The following is a 14925-nucleotide window of genomic DNA, read 5'->3' as shown; positions in this document are numbered from 1 at the left end:
TCATCTGTGCTTTTGTTAATGAAAGATAAATCGATCATTTCAAATGCAATGGAGAATTACAAAGAATTTCATCGACAGTAATTGCACGTCAGATTTATTAAAAAAAGGTACACAATTTCCATTTCAGCCGAGTACATCAAAAAGGTTTCTCGCGCCGTTCAGTTTTTTATGTTGAAGAATACTATTAATGATAAGTTCGTTGCGTTTGCTGTTTGCTATGAGCTCGTGAGCCCGTGCTACATTCTGAACATGAGCTTCAGAGTTCCTTGGCGGGATGTTGAAGAGAGCATCGTAATCCGCAGGTGAAATGTCATAGTTATTTTTATGTTGCACTGGTTTAGATGTAGTTGCAGTTGATCTGTACGCGCTCTCATTCTGTTCATTACTTTGGCGATTTGCTCTTCTACGATTACCTCTTCTTCTATTTGCAGGGTTTATCAAATCAGTCGTAATTTCTCTAACAGGTTTTGAAGATTCAGTCGTCTGATCTAGGCGTCTGTTCCTGTTACGTCTTAATCGTTGTTGTCTAGGTGTGGTTGGTTCATGAACATTATCAGGATTAGTGTATAGTGTATCTCTATTGATGCGGCGATGTTCAATGGCCTTGGGAGCTTCGTTTAGTTCGTGAAGTTTTCTTGAATCGTCGTTATTGTCAGTGAATAAACTTGGGTAGTTTATTGTTCCATCTGTTTCTTCTATTTTGTGGTTGGATAATTCAATCTCATGTGTATTTACAACATGAGCCTCGCTTAAAACGGGACGTTTAATCCGTCTTGCAGGCAAACGCATTTCTTGATGAGGCACATAACTGTTCTCTAATAGAATATGTGGATTGGAATGCACGTGATCATCAGTTATAGGTAATATCTGAAGGGCAATCGGTATTGGTGGTTGGATTGTAGGAGTGATAGGTATTTCTGTAGCGATTGATGTAGCATTACGTCTTCTACCAGATCTCGTTGAGTTACGTTTCCTTGTTCGCCTAGAGCTTCGAGTTGAAGTTCTTGGTAAATCGTAATCTTTACTTTCATATGGGCTTTCAGTAGTTGTTAATGGAATGCTTGTTGTAATGATATCGGGAATTGATGTGGTCGTATGTTCACTGAATCCTGTTGCTGCATATAGACTTTCCGAATCGTAATCATGAGTTTGAATAATTTGACTTTCTGTAGTGCTTTCGATGATCGCATTTGAAGTTGTTGCTATCGGCGCATCACTAAATTCGTGAGTTGAGGCATTTTCAGTAGTCGGCTTAACCGTGGTCAAGTCTTCCGATGTCCCATCATTAGTGGATGTTTTGATATGTACGTGATTTGCTTGGTGTTCTGTAATGGTATCTGCTGCAGTAGTTCGATCACTGGCTACGTCTTCATTCAAGTTATGATTTTGTGCCGTATTACTTTCAGTATGTGTTTGAGAATTGTATTCCGTGGTCAAATCAGATGTAGCTGTTGTTATAGGTTCAACGGTGGTCACTTCTTCAGCATGTAATGTTGTACTTATATTATTGGTCTTTTCAGGACTTTCCGTCGTTACTTCTTCGTATGCCGTTGTAGTTTCTTGAGGAATAGATTCTGTGGTTGTCTCAAGTTGTAGTGTTGTTCCAGTAGAAATATCATTTACGCTGGTTGTTACTTGTTTAAAAGGCGTTGTGCTTGGTACATTATGGTTGTCAAAAGTGTTCTCAGTGACCATATAATTTTCGATAGTTGTTGCAAAGTTTACATTTGTTGCTAGCTCTGCTTCGTTTGTTGTACTTTGTTGGAGAATAGCTTCGGTTAAAGCTTCTGTGGTTGTCTGAGGTTTCGGTGTTGTTACAACAGAAATATCGCTAACGATGGTTGCTACTTCTTCGTTAGGTGTTGTGCTTTGTTCAATATGATGTTCAGTGGGACTTTCAGTATCTACGTCACTATGAGAGGTTGTATCAATGTTAACATTCGTAGTCGGTTCTGCTTCCTTAATGGTACTTTGTTCATTAATCGTTTCTGTAACGGGTCCTAGTGTGTCATCGGATTTTGATGTAATTACAGAAGAAACATCGTTTACACTAGTTGTTACTTCTTCATAAGGCGTTGTTTTTTGTTCATTATGATTTTCAGTGGGACTTTCAGTGTCTACATCACTATGAGTAGTTGTTTCAACCTTGACATTTATAGTCGGTTCTGCTTCGTTATTTGAACTCCGATGAGCGACAGTTTCTGTAGTGGCTGCTACTGTTGTCTCCAGATTTGGTGTTGTCACGGTAGGAATATCGTTAACATCGGTTAAAACATCTTCCTGAGTCGTTGTGCGTTGTTCAATATGCCTTTCAGAAGAATTCTCAGTGACTACATCACTTTCAGTAGTTGTTTCAATGTCTTTATTTGTCGTCAGATTCGCTTCAGTAGTTGCACTTATTTGAGTAGATGTTTCTGAAACGGTTTCTGTGGTCAAATCTAGTTGTGTTGATATTGTGGTGGAAATATGGTTTTCACTAGTTTCCGTCTCGTCTGACATTGTAGTATGTGCATTATTGAGGTCTGGACCCTTTGTATTCGAAGGAGTCGTACTGAATGTCTCAGTTTCAACAGGTTTTTCTTCACCAGAGGGAGTTATTTTAGCCGCACTAGTTTCAGTACTATTTGTACTAAAATCGGTGGTTGTTTCCACATTAACAGTAGTAACAGAGGATACCTCTTTCGCTTGCGGTGTGGTACTTTGTTCAGTGTTGTATCCGTGATTGTCCGTAGTTAGTTCTGAGTTGAGAGTTGTCAAAGTAATATCAGTAGTTGTTTCCACGCCGACATCAGATATTTGATCATTATTAATTTCAGGAGTCACATCTATCGAATCGGGGTTCATCGTTGTTACTGGTATTAAAGCCGTTGTTATTTCTTCTCCATGTAATGTTGTACTTGTGCGCTGTTCAGTAGTACTTTCAGATACAACTTCAGTGGTCAAGTCCGCTGTTGCAGATATTACTGTATTTATATATTCACTGTTCAATATTGTTACACTAGGTGTTGTTTCTTCTACATGTAACGTTGTGCTCTGTTCAGTATAACCTTCTGAAGGTTTCACCGTCATCAAATCCAGGGAAGTAGTCGATGCAATATCATTATTAATGCCAGTTGTCAGTACTTCATAAGATTTGATACCATGTTCAGTACTTGTTTCAGAGAATGAATCTTTATTTACGTTGGATGTCGTAGTTTGAACATTATGGTTATCCAAAGCATTTGATGTAGATGGTGGTCGAGCTGTGTGTGAATTTGTTGTCCTAGTTTCACTCACAGTGGATTCCGCTATAGGAGTATCTGTTGTAATAGTTCTTTCATTGTCATCAATGCTATGCTGATTAACAGGTAAAGAAGTAGTCGTTTCTGATGCTAATGTCAAGGATTCTTCTTTTCCAGTGGTAGTTAAAATATCATCAGGATTATTTTCGGTTTCAGTGAATCGTTGTGTAGTCGTGTCAGAAATAGCTGTTTCGAATTCAATAGTCGTCGGTTCTTCCTTAATATCACTTATTTCTTTTTGACCTGTCATCGAAATAGCTTCAGTACTTAAACTCTGTTCTGTTACTAAATATGAACTAGTCGTAGTGGAATCACTTAAACTGCTGGTAAAAGCTTCGATTTCAGTGACTTCGGCATGTTCTGTAGTGGAATCAAATTCATACGTTTTTGCAGTTTCATTTGGAATGCTCGTAGTAGTACTAGGTTCTTCGTTAGAAACAATTTTGGTATTATCTTCTCGAATAGGCATATCAGTACTGGATATAGTAAGATCACTTACTGGAGTACTTTCAGTTGTTGAGCCAAAAAAAATAGTTCTCAGATTGTGGTCTGTATTACCAAGACGTATAGTAGTAGGAGTTTGATCTGTTGTCAAATGGACTGATCTCTGGTTGTTAGATGTAGTACTATCAGCTGGCGGTACTTTTCCCCTGATGGACACGCTTTTTGAGACCGAATATGACTTACTTGATATAACAGTTATTTTCAAATCGCTATCATTTGACACGTCCGGAGTAGTTTGCGATATCTTTAATGAGGTACTTGTTGATGACACCCCACTTAGATTTCCAGGCGTATTATTGGCCTTCGGTTTTGTCAAAGTCAAAGTATGCGACTGCTCATTTTTAGCATTAACACTTGTTTCAAAGGACGATATATCCCTAGAAACATTAGACATTCTTTTAGTGGAGGTTATGTTAACTTCTTTTACATTCATTTGTCTAATATCACTGTCATATGGACCCGGCGGTAAGAGTTTGAATGTATTGTTGTGAGTTTCCGGATGAGCATTTCTTTCATGCTCTAGTATCTTAGTTTGAATGTCATCTATATGCCTAGACTCTTCCGCCTTCCATGATTCAAGTTGCTGCCTCAGGTCTATAAACGAACTGTTAGAATTTTGTTCTAGATCTTTCAATATGCGCTCTAGTTTAACATTCTCAGTTGATTCAGTCGCTTCGATGTTATCTAACCTGACCAACACCTCATCAATCACTCGATGAATTTCCGTGGCTTGTGAATTATTCACAGCACTTTGTTCTTTATTTTCTAAAAGTTTTATTTCCTGCATAATGCTGTCAACTGATGGTAAAGGTTCTGGATGCAAATGAGTCAAATTCTTTAAATCACTTTTCACTTCGCTTTCAACCTTTTTCAGTTCTTTTCTTACTAAATCACTGACATTAGCCAACTGTTCCGTTTCTTTGACCAGCACGCTCTCTACATCTCGTAGTTTTTCACTAGGATTATAATTGCCTAGCATTTTCGTTAGGGTTTCGTTGATTTTAGCGTCTATTACCGCAGGTATTTCCTTCTTTAAGTAGTCATCACTTGGGTATTGTGGTGATACGTCAACCTGAGGTGAAGATTCGATATGTCGGGTTTCGGTAACAGTAACGGTATTATTGATAGTGTTTCCACACTTTTCATAATACCGTAACGCTGCGTCTTCACTCAGGGCTAGAGCGTGTTCCACCGCCAATATAGTGCAGTCCACAGTTTCCTTGACATCTGATACTACGTCACTTATCATTTTTCCAAAACTATTCTGGACAGTAAGTACCGCGCCTTGAAATACATCGAAGAATGACGCAGAGGTCTGCAAAAAAAAAGAAAATAATATGTAAATGCTTACTTGTACAAACATGATATACTAAATTTATATGTCTTTCTATCACTTCACAACACACCTGCGCTATTAGTATAGATGAAATAATCACTAATATCTTCATGATGCACTGTGATATAATTTTATTATTTGGAGAAAATCTGGTTTAATTGGTGGTATCACCACCGGCAATCGCCAGACACGCAGCCATACTCGTGGCTGCCACAATGACTGCTTCAATCCTTGTACATTTAGTTCACGTCTATTTATTCAATCAAGAAAGACACGCGCTATTGTTTCCGACGCGCACTTGTATAAATATTTAACGTCAAGTGGAATAAATCCAATTAAATTGTTTAAACTAAGTCAAAGTGGTAGGTAATGTAGATTACAAAATGAAAAGATTAAATGCTAATAATGAAAGTTCGTTTATTTTTTGAGTAGCTTAATACAATATATTATCACAAACATATTTCTTACATTTATAAATAACACTTACAAAGTGCTTGTATTTGTATGATATAGTTGCAATCATTATTAAAATACATAAGACATATTGTATACTATCTAATGTATAGAGCTATACCAATAGATTATTGTCAGGTAATTCTGAATGTTTTACATACTGACAAGTATTTTGTTTAATTTCATTGCACTTTTCTAGCGGGATATATAATATATTGTTTGACTAACAAGCAAGAGTGAACACATCCATGTACGGTGAGAATAATCATTTATTGGAGGCGAATTCCAGAGAGAAAGTTATTTTGCTAGAAGTACTATACATTAGTTCCTAAAGAGATATAACAAAATCTAGATAATTGAGTAAAAATCATCAACATCAATCAAATAGTAACTAAGTGCGTAATAAATAAGTGTTGCAATTCATATTTCAATAATTCCCGATTTTTCATTAAAATTTAAAGCCGTATTTTATAAAACTTTTTTATATTTTACCTTTTAAAACGTATAAGATTTAATACTTTGTATAATTTTGTAGTTGCCTTCGTGAAAACGTGGCCAACGTCGTACATTTAAGTTTGGCACTTATTGAGCAATTTATTTGACTCACAAGATATAAAATATTTCTAGGTAAAATACCAATATACTTATATTTCCAATCGATAATGTCTATAGGTCTACAGATATGGTAAAACTTACATTTTAAACTGCTCAAAATTAGCCTTATCTTTTCCAATTAGAATTTTAGTTATAGATTATCATACTGATAAAATATCAGATTAAAGTAATTTTAAATCACAATAAAAGGTATCCGTAATAATATCTTTTCAATCATGCTTTTTTTATATTACCTTATTTTTGTAGTAACGCATCTTGATAAAAGAATATGAAACCTATTTCATTTAAACAATGAGCAAAAGAGAAGCGGTTCTAAAATGTAAACAAATAAATAAAATTTACAATAAAAATAAATTAAAACTTGAAAACAGTACATTTAAAATACTGAAGTATCAAAACAATTGTAAATAAATATTTAAATTGTAAAGCGTTTAAATGATTTTATGTGGAATGTAAAACATTTGAGTATATCCCACAAGTACTGGCCTGAGTAGACAAGTTACATTTCTACAATGCTTAACAATGCAAGAGAAAATTAAACAAAAAAAAAATACGCTTGTCCTACGTGGGGATCGAACCCGCAACACGTCGTGTACTAGCGTAATGATGGTGAGGCGTAATGATCCCTCAGCCACTTTGATGACGAATGAAAATGACATTTCAATTAACAGTTACCTTATTTACGACTGTATTCAAGAACGACCCTTTACTAAGTGATATATATGTATTGTAGTTCGTCACATTTCACTTGTTAATCACAATTACAACAGTAAAAATCAGCAGATAGCCAATATTACTTTAAGGTTGATTTTTCTTTGGAACATTTGTTCAGTGCAGCCGTTAGCCTTGCTACGTTGATAAGTGTTAAGGTTTGTAGAATTGGCAAACGTCTAGTCAGACCGTAGCTATTAACTTACTGGCAACTTATGACATGAAATACTGTAATAAAATATTTACATTTTTATATCAAAATCTATTTAAATACACTGTTACTATTCTGTACCAATAGACAAGATGAGGCCCTACTACGAAATCTTACAAACGTTTCTCAAACTTATGTTATGCTATGGAAATAATCGCTTCGATAGAAATGCAATGCATCAAAAAATAATTAAGTTTTCTTATGACATAACACTATAGTGAATTGTGTGGGAACTACTTAACTGTGAGGTCGCCACTGGTGCATAAACGAGCATTATTTTGAATATCAAAATATTAGGTGAAATGAAAAATTTTAACTTGTATAATAAGATGGTGAGAAAAGGTTGAGAAACACTGCTTTACATGCTACGTTACCGTGTTTACAATATTGAGGCAATGTTCGCAAACCGACAAAAGACAGCAGTCTATTCATAATTTCACAATTCTCTACAACATATACATTTTTCTCTGATGTTTACATAACCGATGCAACAATGATTTCCATTCGGGGCACTTTTTACGTAATTATGACGCAATATTTTATAGGGAGGTACACATTAAACTTATATTCGATTTATAATTAAAGCAGAGACCAGAAAAGATTAGATAGGGAATCTTGCATTTATAATTTAAACAATTAGTATTACTATATACTGTTGTAGAAGGGAGACGCTGATATGCGAAAATAGAGCCTTCTCGCTTGCTCAGTGAAAACGCGGGAAGATAGCTGATTATGTCTAATACAAGAACAGTCATGTGTATGATAAACGACTTTAATTAGTTAAATGCTTCTCTAGCAAATGCTAAGCGCCCTCTAGTTTTTTCTGGTCAATTAAAATATATACTTAATTATAATTTTTCTATTCCTTCATTTCAAATTATAAATAGAACTATACGTTATACACATTAGTACCTACACGTAAACTTATATAATGTTATAGTACTCAATTATAAAATAAATACGTGTTCATGAAATTAAAGTGTATAAAGATGATATAAGTTTCAGGGTTTTAATATCGAGTTATAGTGAAGTTCGGATTAAAACGGGATGGGACCAAAACAATGCGACTAAGTTACAACCTACTTATATAAAATAGTACGCCTTGGCTCGCTCTTACAGCCCGCTTTTTGGTTGTATAAGGGTTACGGCCGCAGCTAAACGTGGAACAGATAAAGAGACGGAAAGGAAGAGAAGAAAAAGGAAATTCGATCAATCATTTTTGTGACCCGCGAATGCTTGTTCAGAGTCTAGATGCATGTGACTTGAATGTATCTACATACCTCACGACACAAATTATGAATTCATTAGGTCGAGGAACTTTAAAAAAAACAGGATGAATGACATGGATGATAGAGTTTTAACCTGAACACAGGTAATTTATTTATAGACGATAGCGAAACTATTTTCATAAGTATAAAGAAAGTCACACTCCGAAAGCGCTACGCATTTAAACTACAATTGAGTACCATAAATTCAATATCATTTTATTGATATGTTCTATTAATATCAATTAATAAAAATTGATTTATTGCCTACGTATAATATGATACATTTGAACACGTCTAGTACAACCATTACTATATTACAAAAATAATCTAACCACGTTCAACTATTTTATGGCATTCGTGTAACATACAATGTTACCTCACACATATCCATGCAGTCGTATTAAGAAAAAAAAGATTATTGGGTATTTGACAAATAAACTATCGGATACATACTTTGTTCTTTTATAGTATAAGCAAAAAAATAAGATGATATTGTAAGTTTAAACCTCTTGTGACGTCAGAACACTTTTTCACTTCCATTCGTTTCACCAACACTGGGGCGTTTTATCTTCTTTATTTTATACCGATTGATTAAAATAAAAATACGTATACAGTATTTTTCTGATGAATACCTGAGGGCCTAATTATGTATTCTTTTGTCAAATACCCTACTGAAGCTTGATGAAATGCAATAGTTATTCAAAATATTCAAATAAAATACCGTTTATATGATCGGTATAGGTTATTTGCTACGACGACAGTATTTGAAAGTCAGTAAAGTCAAGATTTATTTGTCCGGATTAGGTTCTCTTTTCAAAATAATCGTTGTTTCACTATGTTCATAAGGTAAAAAAATTATGGATACGACAATCAATCACCAAACCTTCTCTACAATGTCCACAACTATTCCCAAAAAAAAAAGAAAGAGATCTCAACTCTTAGATGTCCACATTCAAACATACTCTAAGGATCGTTCAAAAAGATTATCAAAATATTTTTAGAGACATAAAAACTTCATAAAAATAGGGGCTTACTCGACTTACGATACAAAATACTTTTTATAACTAGCCAATTAGGTGTTGATGTATGTCACCCAGTGGTGTTGTCAAGGTTGCGTTGTGGTTGATTCACTGTCCTCGGGGAGTGAGGAAGGTGGTGAACAGGTGGGGAGTTCGTCCCTCTTGGGGGGCTCGGGGGCGGTGGCCTCGGCGGGGTCGTCCCGCTTGGGGGGCAGGGGGACCACGTTGAGTTTGGGCAGCGGCGGTATGGGCGGCGTGGGAGAGGCCTCGCGCGGCGGCGGCGCCGGCTGCGTGTTGGACACGGTGAAGCCGTTGGCCATCCTCTGGTAGTGCGGCTTCCATTTGTTAGCTGGCGGCGTGTAGTTTAGTCTGTCGTACTCCATTTCTGTGGGTCAAGTTAATTTTATATATAAACCTACAATAATTTAGACAGTTGAACAATATACAAGCCCCGATATACTAATCAGTATTTATGTAAACATCTCTTTCTTCTTTCAGTGCAATAAATGCTGAATGAATAGTCAATACTATGACAGTTCTCGAAAAATCACGTGCACCCTACATTTCAATACACACTGAAGCTCGCATACATAAATTCTACAAAATTTCATCTTGTGTATACAGCTTTATTAATTACCAACCAACTATTAGACACAGTCTTCAGCTACTTACGAATACAACATAAATACAGTACAGAATAAGTTATTATTACCATATCCTTCCTTATGTTTGATCTCGTCATATACGTGGTCCAGTTTATTATCATCCTCTTCGTATTGGTAAAGGTTCGGATTGTTTGCGTCGGCGTCTTTATTCTTCAGCGATGACAACGGGTCGTAACCTTGGTAACAAAATCATTTATTATAATTTTATAATCAGCGAGCTTAGTAACTGTAGAACAAATTGACGTATGCGTGACGATTTTAATGTAAATATTTGACAGATTTGTGACGATTTCATTGTATTTAATGTTACGAGTGTTTCTCTTAATTGTATAATATTTTTTTGTGTTTTAATTTGCAACATGTTACAGTCTAGTTAATAGTCTACATGTTGTAATTACTTAATTTGTATTCACGTAAAACAAATAACGATTAAATGAAAATATTAGTACTTGATTTGATTGCTATGATACGAAATCTGGGTTGTATAGAGACAATAATATACTTTTTACAGTACTTTTATTTTAACCATGTCACAAGACATTAAAATTTATTAGACAAATCACTATTTATTATCGGTATGAAATCAGTTTTTGGTAAAATACAAAGAGGGTTTTAACACATTGCCAAGAAACAATTTGTGTATTGTATGTTGGTAACCGATAACCCGTAACCTATAACCCGCTTACACCTAAATTACCCTTAACAGTAATAAAGCATGCTTTGAGATGAGGCATTTGAAGCATATTCAGTTTAATAATAAATTATTTACCTATATGTGGTGCATAATGTTTTTATTATATTAAATATAGCACATTTAATCATCTTAAAAGCCGTAACACGTAACAAAAATGTCACATTTGTTACACAGAAATGTTATTATATGAATAAGAAAGTTGTAAAGAAGGTTGTATTAAAACAGGAGTCATGAACTCAAGTCCTTTATCATGCCTGTCGGTTAAGTAAAGACAGTTGTTGTTTTTACATTGAAATAAAGATGTTTTTCCGACAAGACTACTAAGAAATACATCGTGTAAATATGTTCGTTGTTTGTCGTTAAACACACGACGTTTCCACATGTATCGGATTATTTCATCAATGTAATATTATGTTACTATTTATATAATTTTATATTCTTTGTTGCGCAGTTATTTTTGTTAACCTGTCTCATAGATGTATTTGGTTTTATTCAATGTCAAATATCTGTTCGGTCATCGAGGGTTAATTAGTTTCTACATGGTTATTAAAAATAGATTTTTCGTTCTAGTTCTCTCTTATATTTTAGTAATTGTAAATAGTAAATAGTTTTGCTTGACCACGACTTTAATAAAAAAATATTATTTCGATCTGAAATAGTTTATTTGGGGGAATTCAGTTTATTTTGATCCATGTCCATTTTATTATATATCATTAGGCAAAATCTATAAATGTTAACACGTTAAAATGTAGTAAACGATAAAGACTAAGTTTATAATTATGGTAACCGCAAAGTTGACTGGTGGGTGATCAGATATAGCCATGCAAGACAGCACATAAAACTTACTTTCACTAGACCCAGTCGCCTTCATTCTCAGTTTCTCCATAGCGGTGTTACTCAGCTTGCTGCCAGTACCAAGATTGTTCAGTATGTGCGGGGCGTTGTTCAGCAATGTTGTGGAGTCATCGCTACGAGTTGATCCTTGGTACGAGTATACAGGGTTGTCGAAGTGTTGTTGTTCTGTTGGAAGTAGAATTTACTCTAGAATATTTACAGCAAGCATTTAGTTATGAAATATTCTTGTTGTTGGCTCACAAGTCTGTCCAAAATACTTATTTCTGAAACTACTGACAAATTGTAGTCAATTTAGAAACTAATTTTAGATAAGAAACAGTTTCCCACTTATAGGTGTTGTAACAGTAATTTTAATAATCCATTTGTTGTGGACGAAGATGGGCTGATGATGATGATTTATTGATTTCTAGCATTTCGAGCAATGGGATGCCAAAATCAAAGAATATGCAACATTATGATTTCTAAAAACTGATTAAACGCAGATTTCTATTCATTAAGTAATATTTCTCTTACCAGGTTGCGAGTTAGGATCAGCAGTGTAGTGTACGTGAGCGATCTCCCGTTTGAGGTTGCGCACGCGCTTGCGGTAGTACATCAGAACCAAGATGGCGGTCGCCGCGCATATGAACGCTAGTATCACCATCACTACCGTTAGGCCGGAGCTTGAAGACTCTCCTAAAACCAAAAAAAATATATTTGGTACACTTAATTTAGGTACTATAAGATTTTATCATTATGAATCAGTTTTCTATACGGGAAGAGGCCATTTATAAATGGCATTATTACTACTTTAACACATCGCCGATTAAGCTACGCTTTAAACGTTGTGTCCATGGATGGGTTACCATCTTTGTCATAACGAGTTCCTTCGCGTTTCGAGAGGCATGTTAAATTGTGGGTCCCGGCTGTTTATATATTTTTGACAATCTTTACAAAGCTACAGTGTTTGACCGAGTAGTCAGAAGCTACAACATCTGATAAAAAGTTTGGCTAAGTGGTATAATGTTGCTTGATAACTGGGTTGAGGAGGTCAGATAGGCATTCTGTATTTCTAAAATACTGGTATTTAGCTGCATCCGGTTGGACTGGAGGCAGACTACAACATTGTTTGGAAAAGACTAGGTTGTTTATGATGACAAGCAGGCAGTAGGGCAGCTTACGTGTATCAATGACAATAGCATCGCTGGCATGTATGTCGCACTGGTCCCCGATGTAGCCGCGGTGACAGATGCAGCCGACCACCGGGTCGCACACCCAGAACCCGACTGATGAACAGTTGCACGCTTGCATGCAGTGGTCGCCGTAGTAGCCCTCCGGACAAACTATGAGGAGAAGTAAAAATGGTTCATAAACATGTTTAACTAATACTTCAAGGTACACTGCAATGCTCTCTTTTGACAATTATTTAGCAGGGTCTACCCTTTTTTAGAAGCTTCGTCAGATGAGGTTAAGGTCTAGTAAATTAAGCAAATAAATTGAACAGTACGTTGAAAAAAGTTCGGTCACATGAAATGGTTATGCGTGTAGCAAGTACTTCGTAGCATGTGTGTAGCAAGTAGGTTCTTGCTTGTCTCTCGAGTAACGTATCATGAGTGGTGTCAGATGTGTAGTGTTATGTAACGTGTAGCACACAGTCACCTTCATGTAAAGGATGTGATATTTAATATCCCACAACTTTCACACAACGCCATCTAGTCTTAAACTCGGCAAACCTTGTTTTATGGGTACTAAATTGACAAGCATTTGTGTGATCCACGAATCCTTGTTCTGAGTCTGGGTGTCATTGTGCATATGATTTGTATGTTTGTGAAACACCCCGCGACACAAAGAAGAGTCGTTATATACAAAAAAATGTAAAAAATGATACGTACACTGCGTGCAGTAGTGTCCGATGTACCCGGGCGGGCAGCGGCAGTAGCCGTCGCTGGGGCGGCAGGCGGCGTGCGGCGCGCAGCGGCACGGCTGCGAGCACTCGGCGCCCCAGCGGCCCGCCGGGCACGCGCGCGCGCAGTCCGCGCCGCGCCAGCCCGGCAGGCACTGGCACACGCCTGCCCGACACGGGACAATATTATCATATAGTAAGCTTTATTTCAGACAGTGTCAAAATATTAATAAAAGAGGGTTACAAGTGATCGGCAATTAAAGATTTTTGGGATATTCCTGCTTCTCATATTCCTGTCCTGTTTCTCAGCAATTACATTTAGAATGCTGTTGCTGCTCCCTCGCACTCAGCTTAGCAACGATGAGAGCCGCTTCCGTATGAGAACATGGGACTTAGGATATAACTTGGGAGAAAAGAGTCAGGAAATGCATCGATGCTGCCTCAAAACAGGTTTGAAGTAAAATATATTTTGATAATGTGTTGCACAACGCGTTACAACTCTATCAACATCATTGACGTCGTTTACTTTAGTGATGCCGGGGCGGATCGCTAGTGGACACAAAATTCAAGTCCGAAAGCTAAACAGATCCGTGTTAGCTAATTATAACAGTCCACTAGATGTATCATGATGCAACGTAACGAACAAATTCAAATTCTGAGTCAAACACCTTGGTAACTTCATTGTTAAAGGGACGCGTGCGTATAGCCAAGATTCTCAAATTCGATTGCAGATTGTTTTTTTTTCTTGCATTATTTTCATCTAATTACAAAACAATATTAACTCTTATCTTTAATTAAGAATACAAGTTTAAATAGGGACAAAAAATCTAAGTTAATGAAACAAGCTTAAAAACACACTCACCAGTCACATGATGACAGTCCGCTCCATGTTTACAAGTACACTTCTCCTTGCAGTCCACGCCGTAGGTCCCGAGCGGGCACGGGTACTCGCAAGTCACGCCCGTGAACCCACTCGGACACGTGTACATGCCCGTCACTGGGTTACATGTAGTGTTACCTGCCAAGTTATGTAATAGTTAGGAAAGTTTACAAACTTCTGATTGTTTGTCTTGCATTTTTGTAAACGAAGTTTGCTTGGGAGAAGTTTTGAGTTATGCTTTGTGATGTAGAGTGCATGGAAGGTAGATGATTTGATTTTTGATGTTTAACCGAAGGGAGACTCTGCACGGTAAGTCAAAAAATGATTTTCTTTTAATTAACTCCATTTTTTTACATTGCTCTAATTTTATAAAAAATCATAAATTTAGACGCAAATGAATTTTTCAAGAATCACAAACTTAACCCTCACATATCAATCTTCCGTCACACAATTGACTTTGATTACTTAACAGTTTCCCAACAATGAATTACCAATATAAGATATCAGCATACAATCAAATATAACGAGTCGTTTCGTGATCACTGCTTTTA

The 14925-nt window shown here is 36.2% G+C and overlaps 2 protein-coding genes across 3 annotated transcripts in view; both read right to left on the bottom strand.

The window, feature by feature from the left end:
• Positions 1-71: 71 nt before the first annotated feature.
• LOC113500703 (serine-rich adhesin for platelets-like) lies at positions 72-5438 on the bottom strand. 2 transcript variants are annotated; one of them, XM_026881580.1, is made up of 3 exons: positions 5192-5438; positions 2625-5100; positions 72-2522 (listed from the first exon to the last, which is right to left on the bottom strand). In XM_026881580.1, the coding sequence occupies exons 1-3, from the start codon at positions 5231-5233 to the stop codon at positions 124-126; spliced, it is 4917 nt and encodes a 1638-aa protein (XP_026737381.1). In that variant the 5' UTR covers positions 5234-5438; the 3' UTR covers positions 72-123. The 2 variants fall into 2 exon arrangements, with proteins under 2 accessions (XP_026737381.1, XP_026737380.1); XM_026881579.1 differs by having other exon boundaries at positions 72-5100.
• An 80-nt stretch (positions 5439-5518) lies between these two features.
• LOC113500799 (protein draper-like) overlaps positions 5519-14925 on the bottom strand; it is a 30546-nt gene continuing 21139 nt past the window's right edge. The window contains 7 exon segments of the mRNA XM_026881699.1: positions 5519-9783; positions 10111-10239; positions 11604-11777; positions 12126-12287; positions 12773-12934; positions 13484-13660; positions 14357-14512. Coding sequence (XP_026737500.1) covers positions 9485-9783; positions 10111-10239; positions 11604-11777; positions 12126-12287; positions 12773-12934; positions 13484-13660; positions 14357-14512 — 1259 coding nt within the window. The 3' untranslated portion in view covers positions 5519-9484.

The sequence above is a fragment of the Trichoplusia ni genome, chromosome 14 (assembly GCF_003590095.1).
Source record: "Trichoplusia ni isolate ovarian cell line Hi5 chromosome 14, tn1, whole genome shotgun sequence".
Taxonomy (NCBI): Eukaryota; Metazoa; Arthropoda; class Insecta; order Lepidoptera; family Noctuidae; genus Trichoplusia; species Trichoplusia ni.
The sequence above is the reverse complement of the archived record's forward strand: the minus strand, read 5'-3'. Positions and strand labels throughout refer to the sequence as shown.

What these genes read in the sequence shown, in the direction of transcription:
- LOC113500703 (XM_026881579.1), bottom strand. Translation starts at nt 5,233, where the DNA reads ATGAAGATATTAGTGATTATTTCATCTATACTAATAGCGCAG. An exon ending in CATCTATACTAATAGCGCAG is followed by an intron (nt 5,101 to 5,191) that starts GTGTGTTGTGAA and finishes TTTTTTTTGCAG; the next exon opens with ACCTCTGCGTCATTCTTCGA.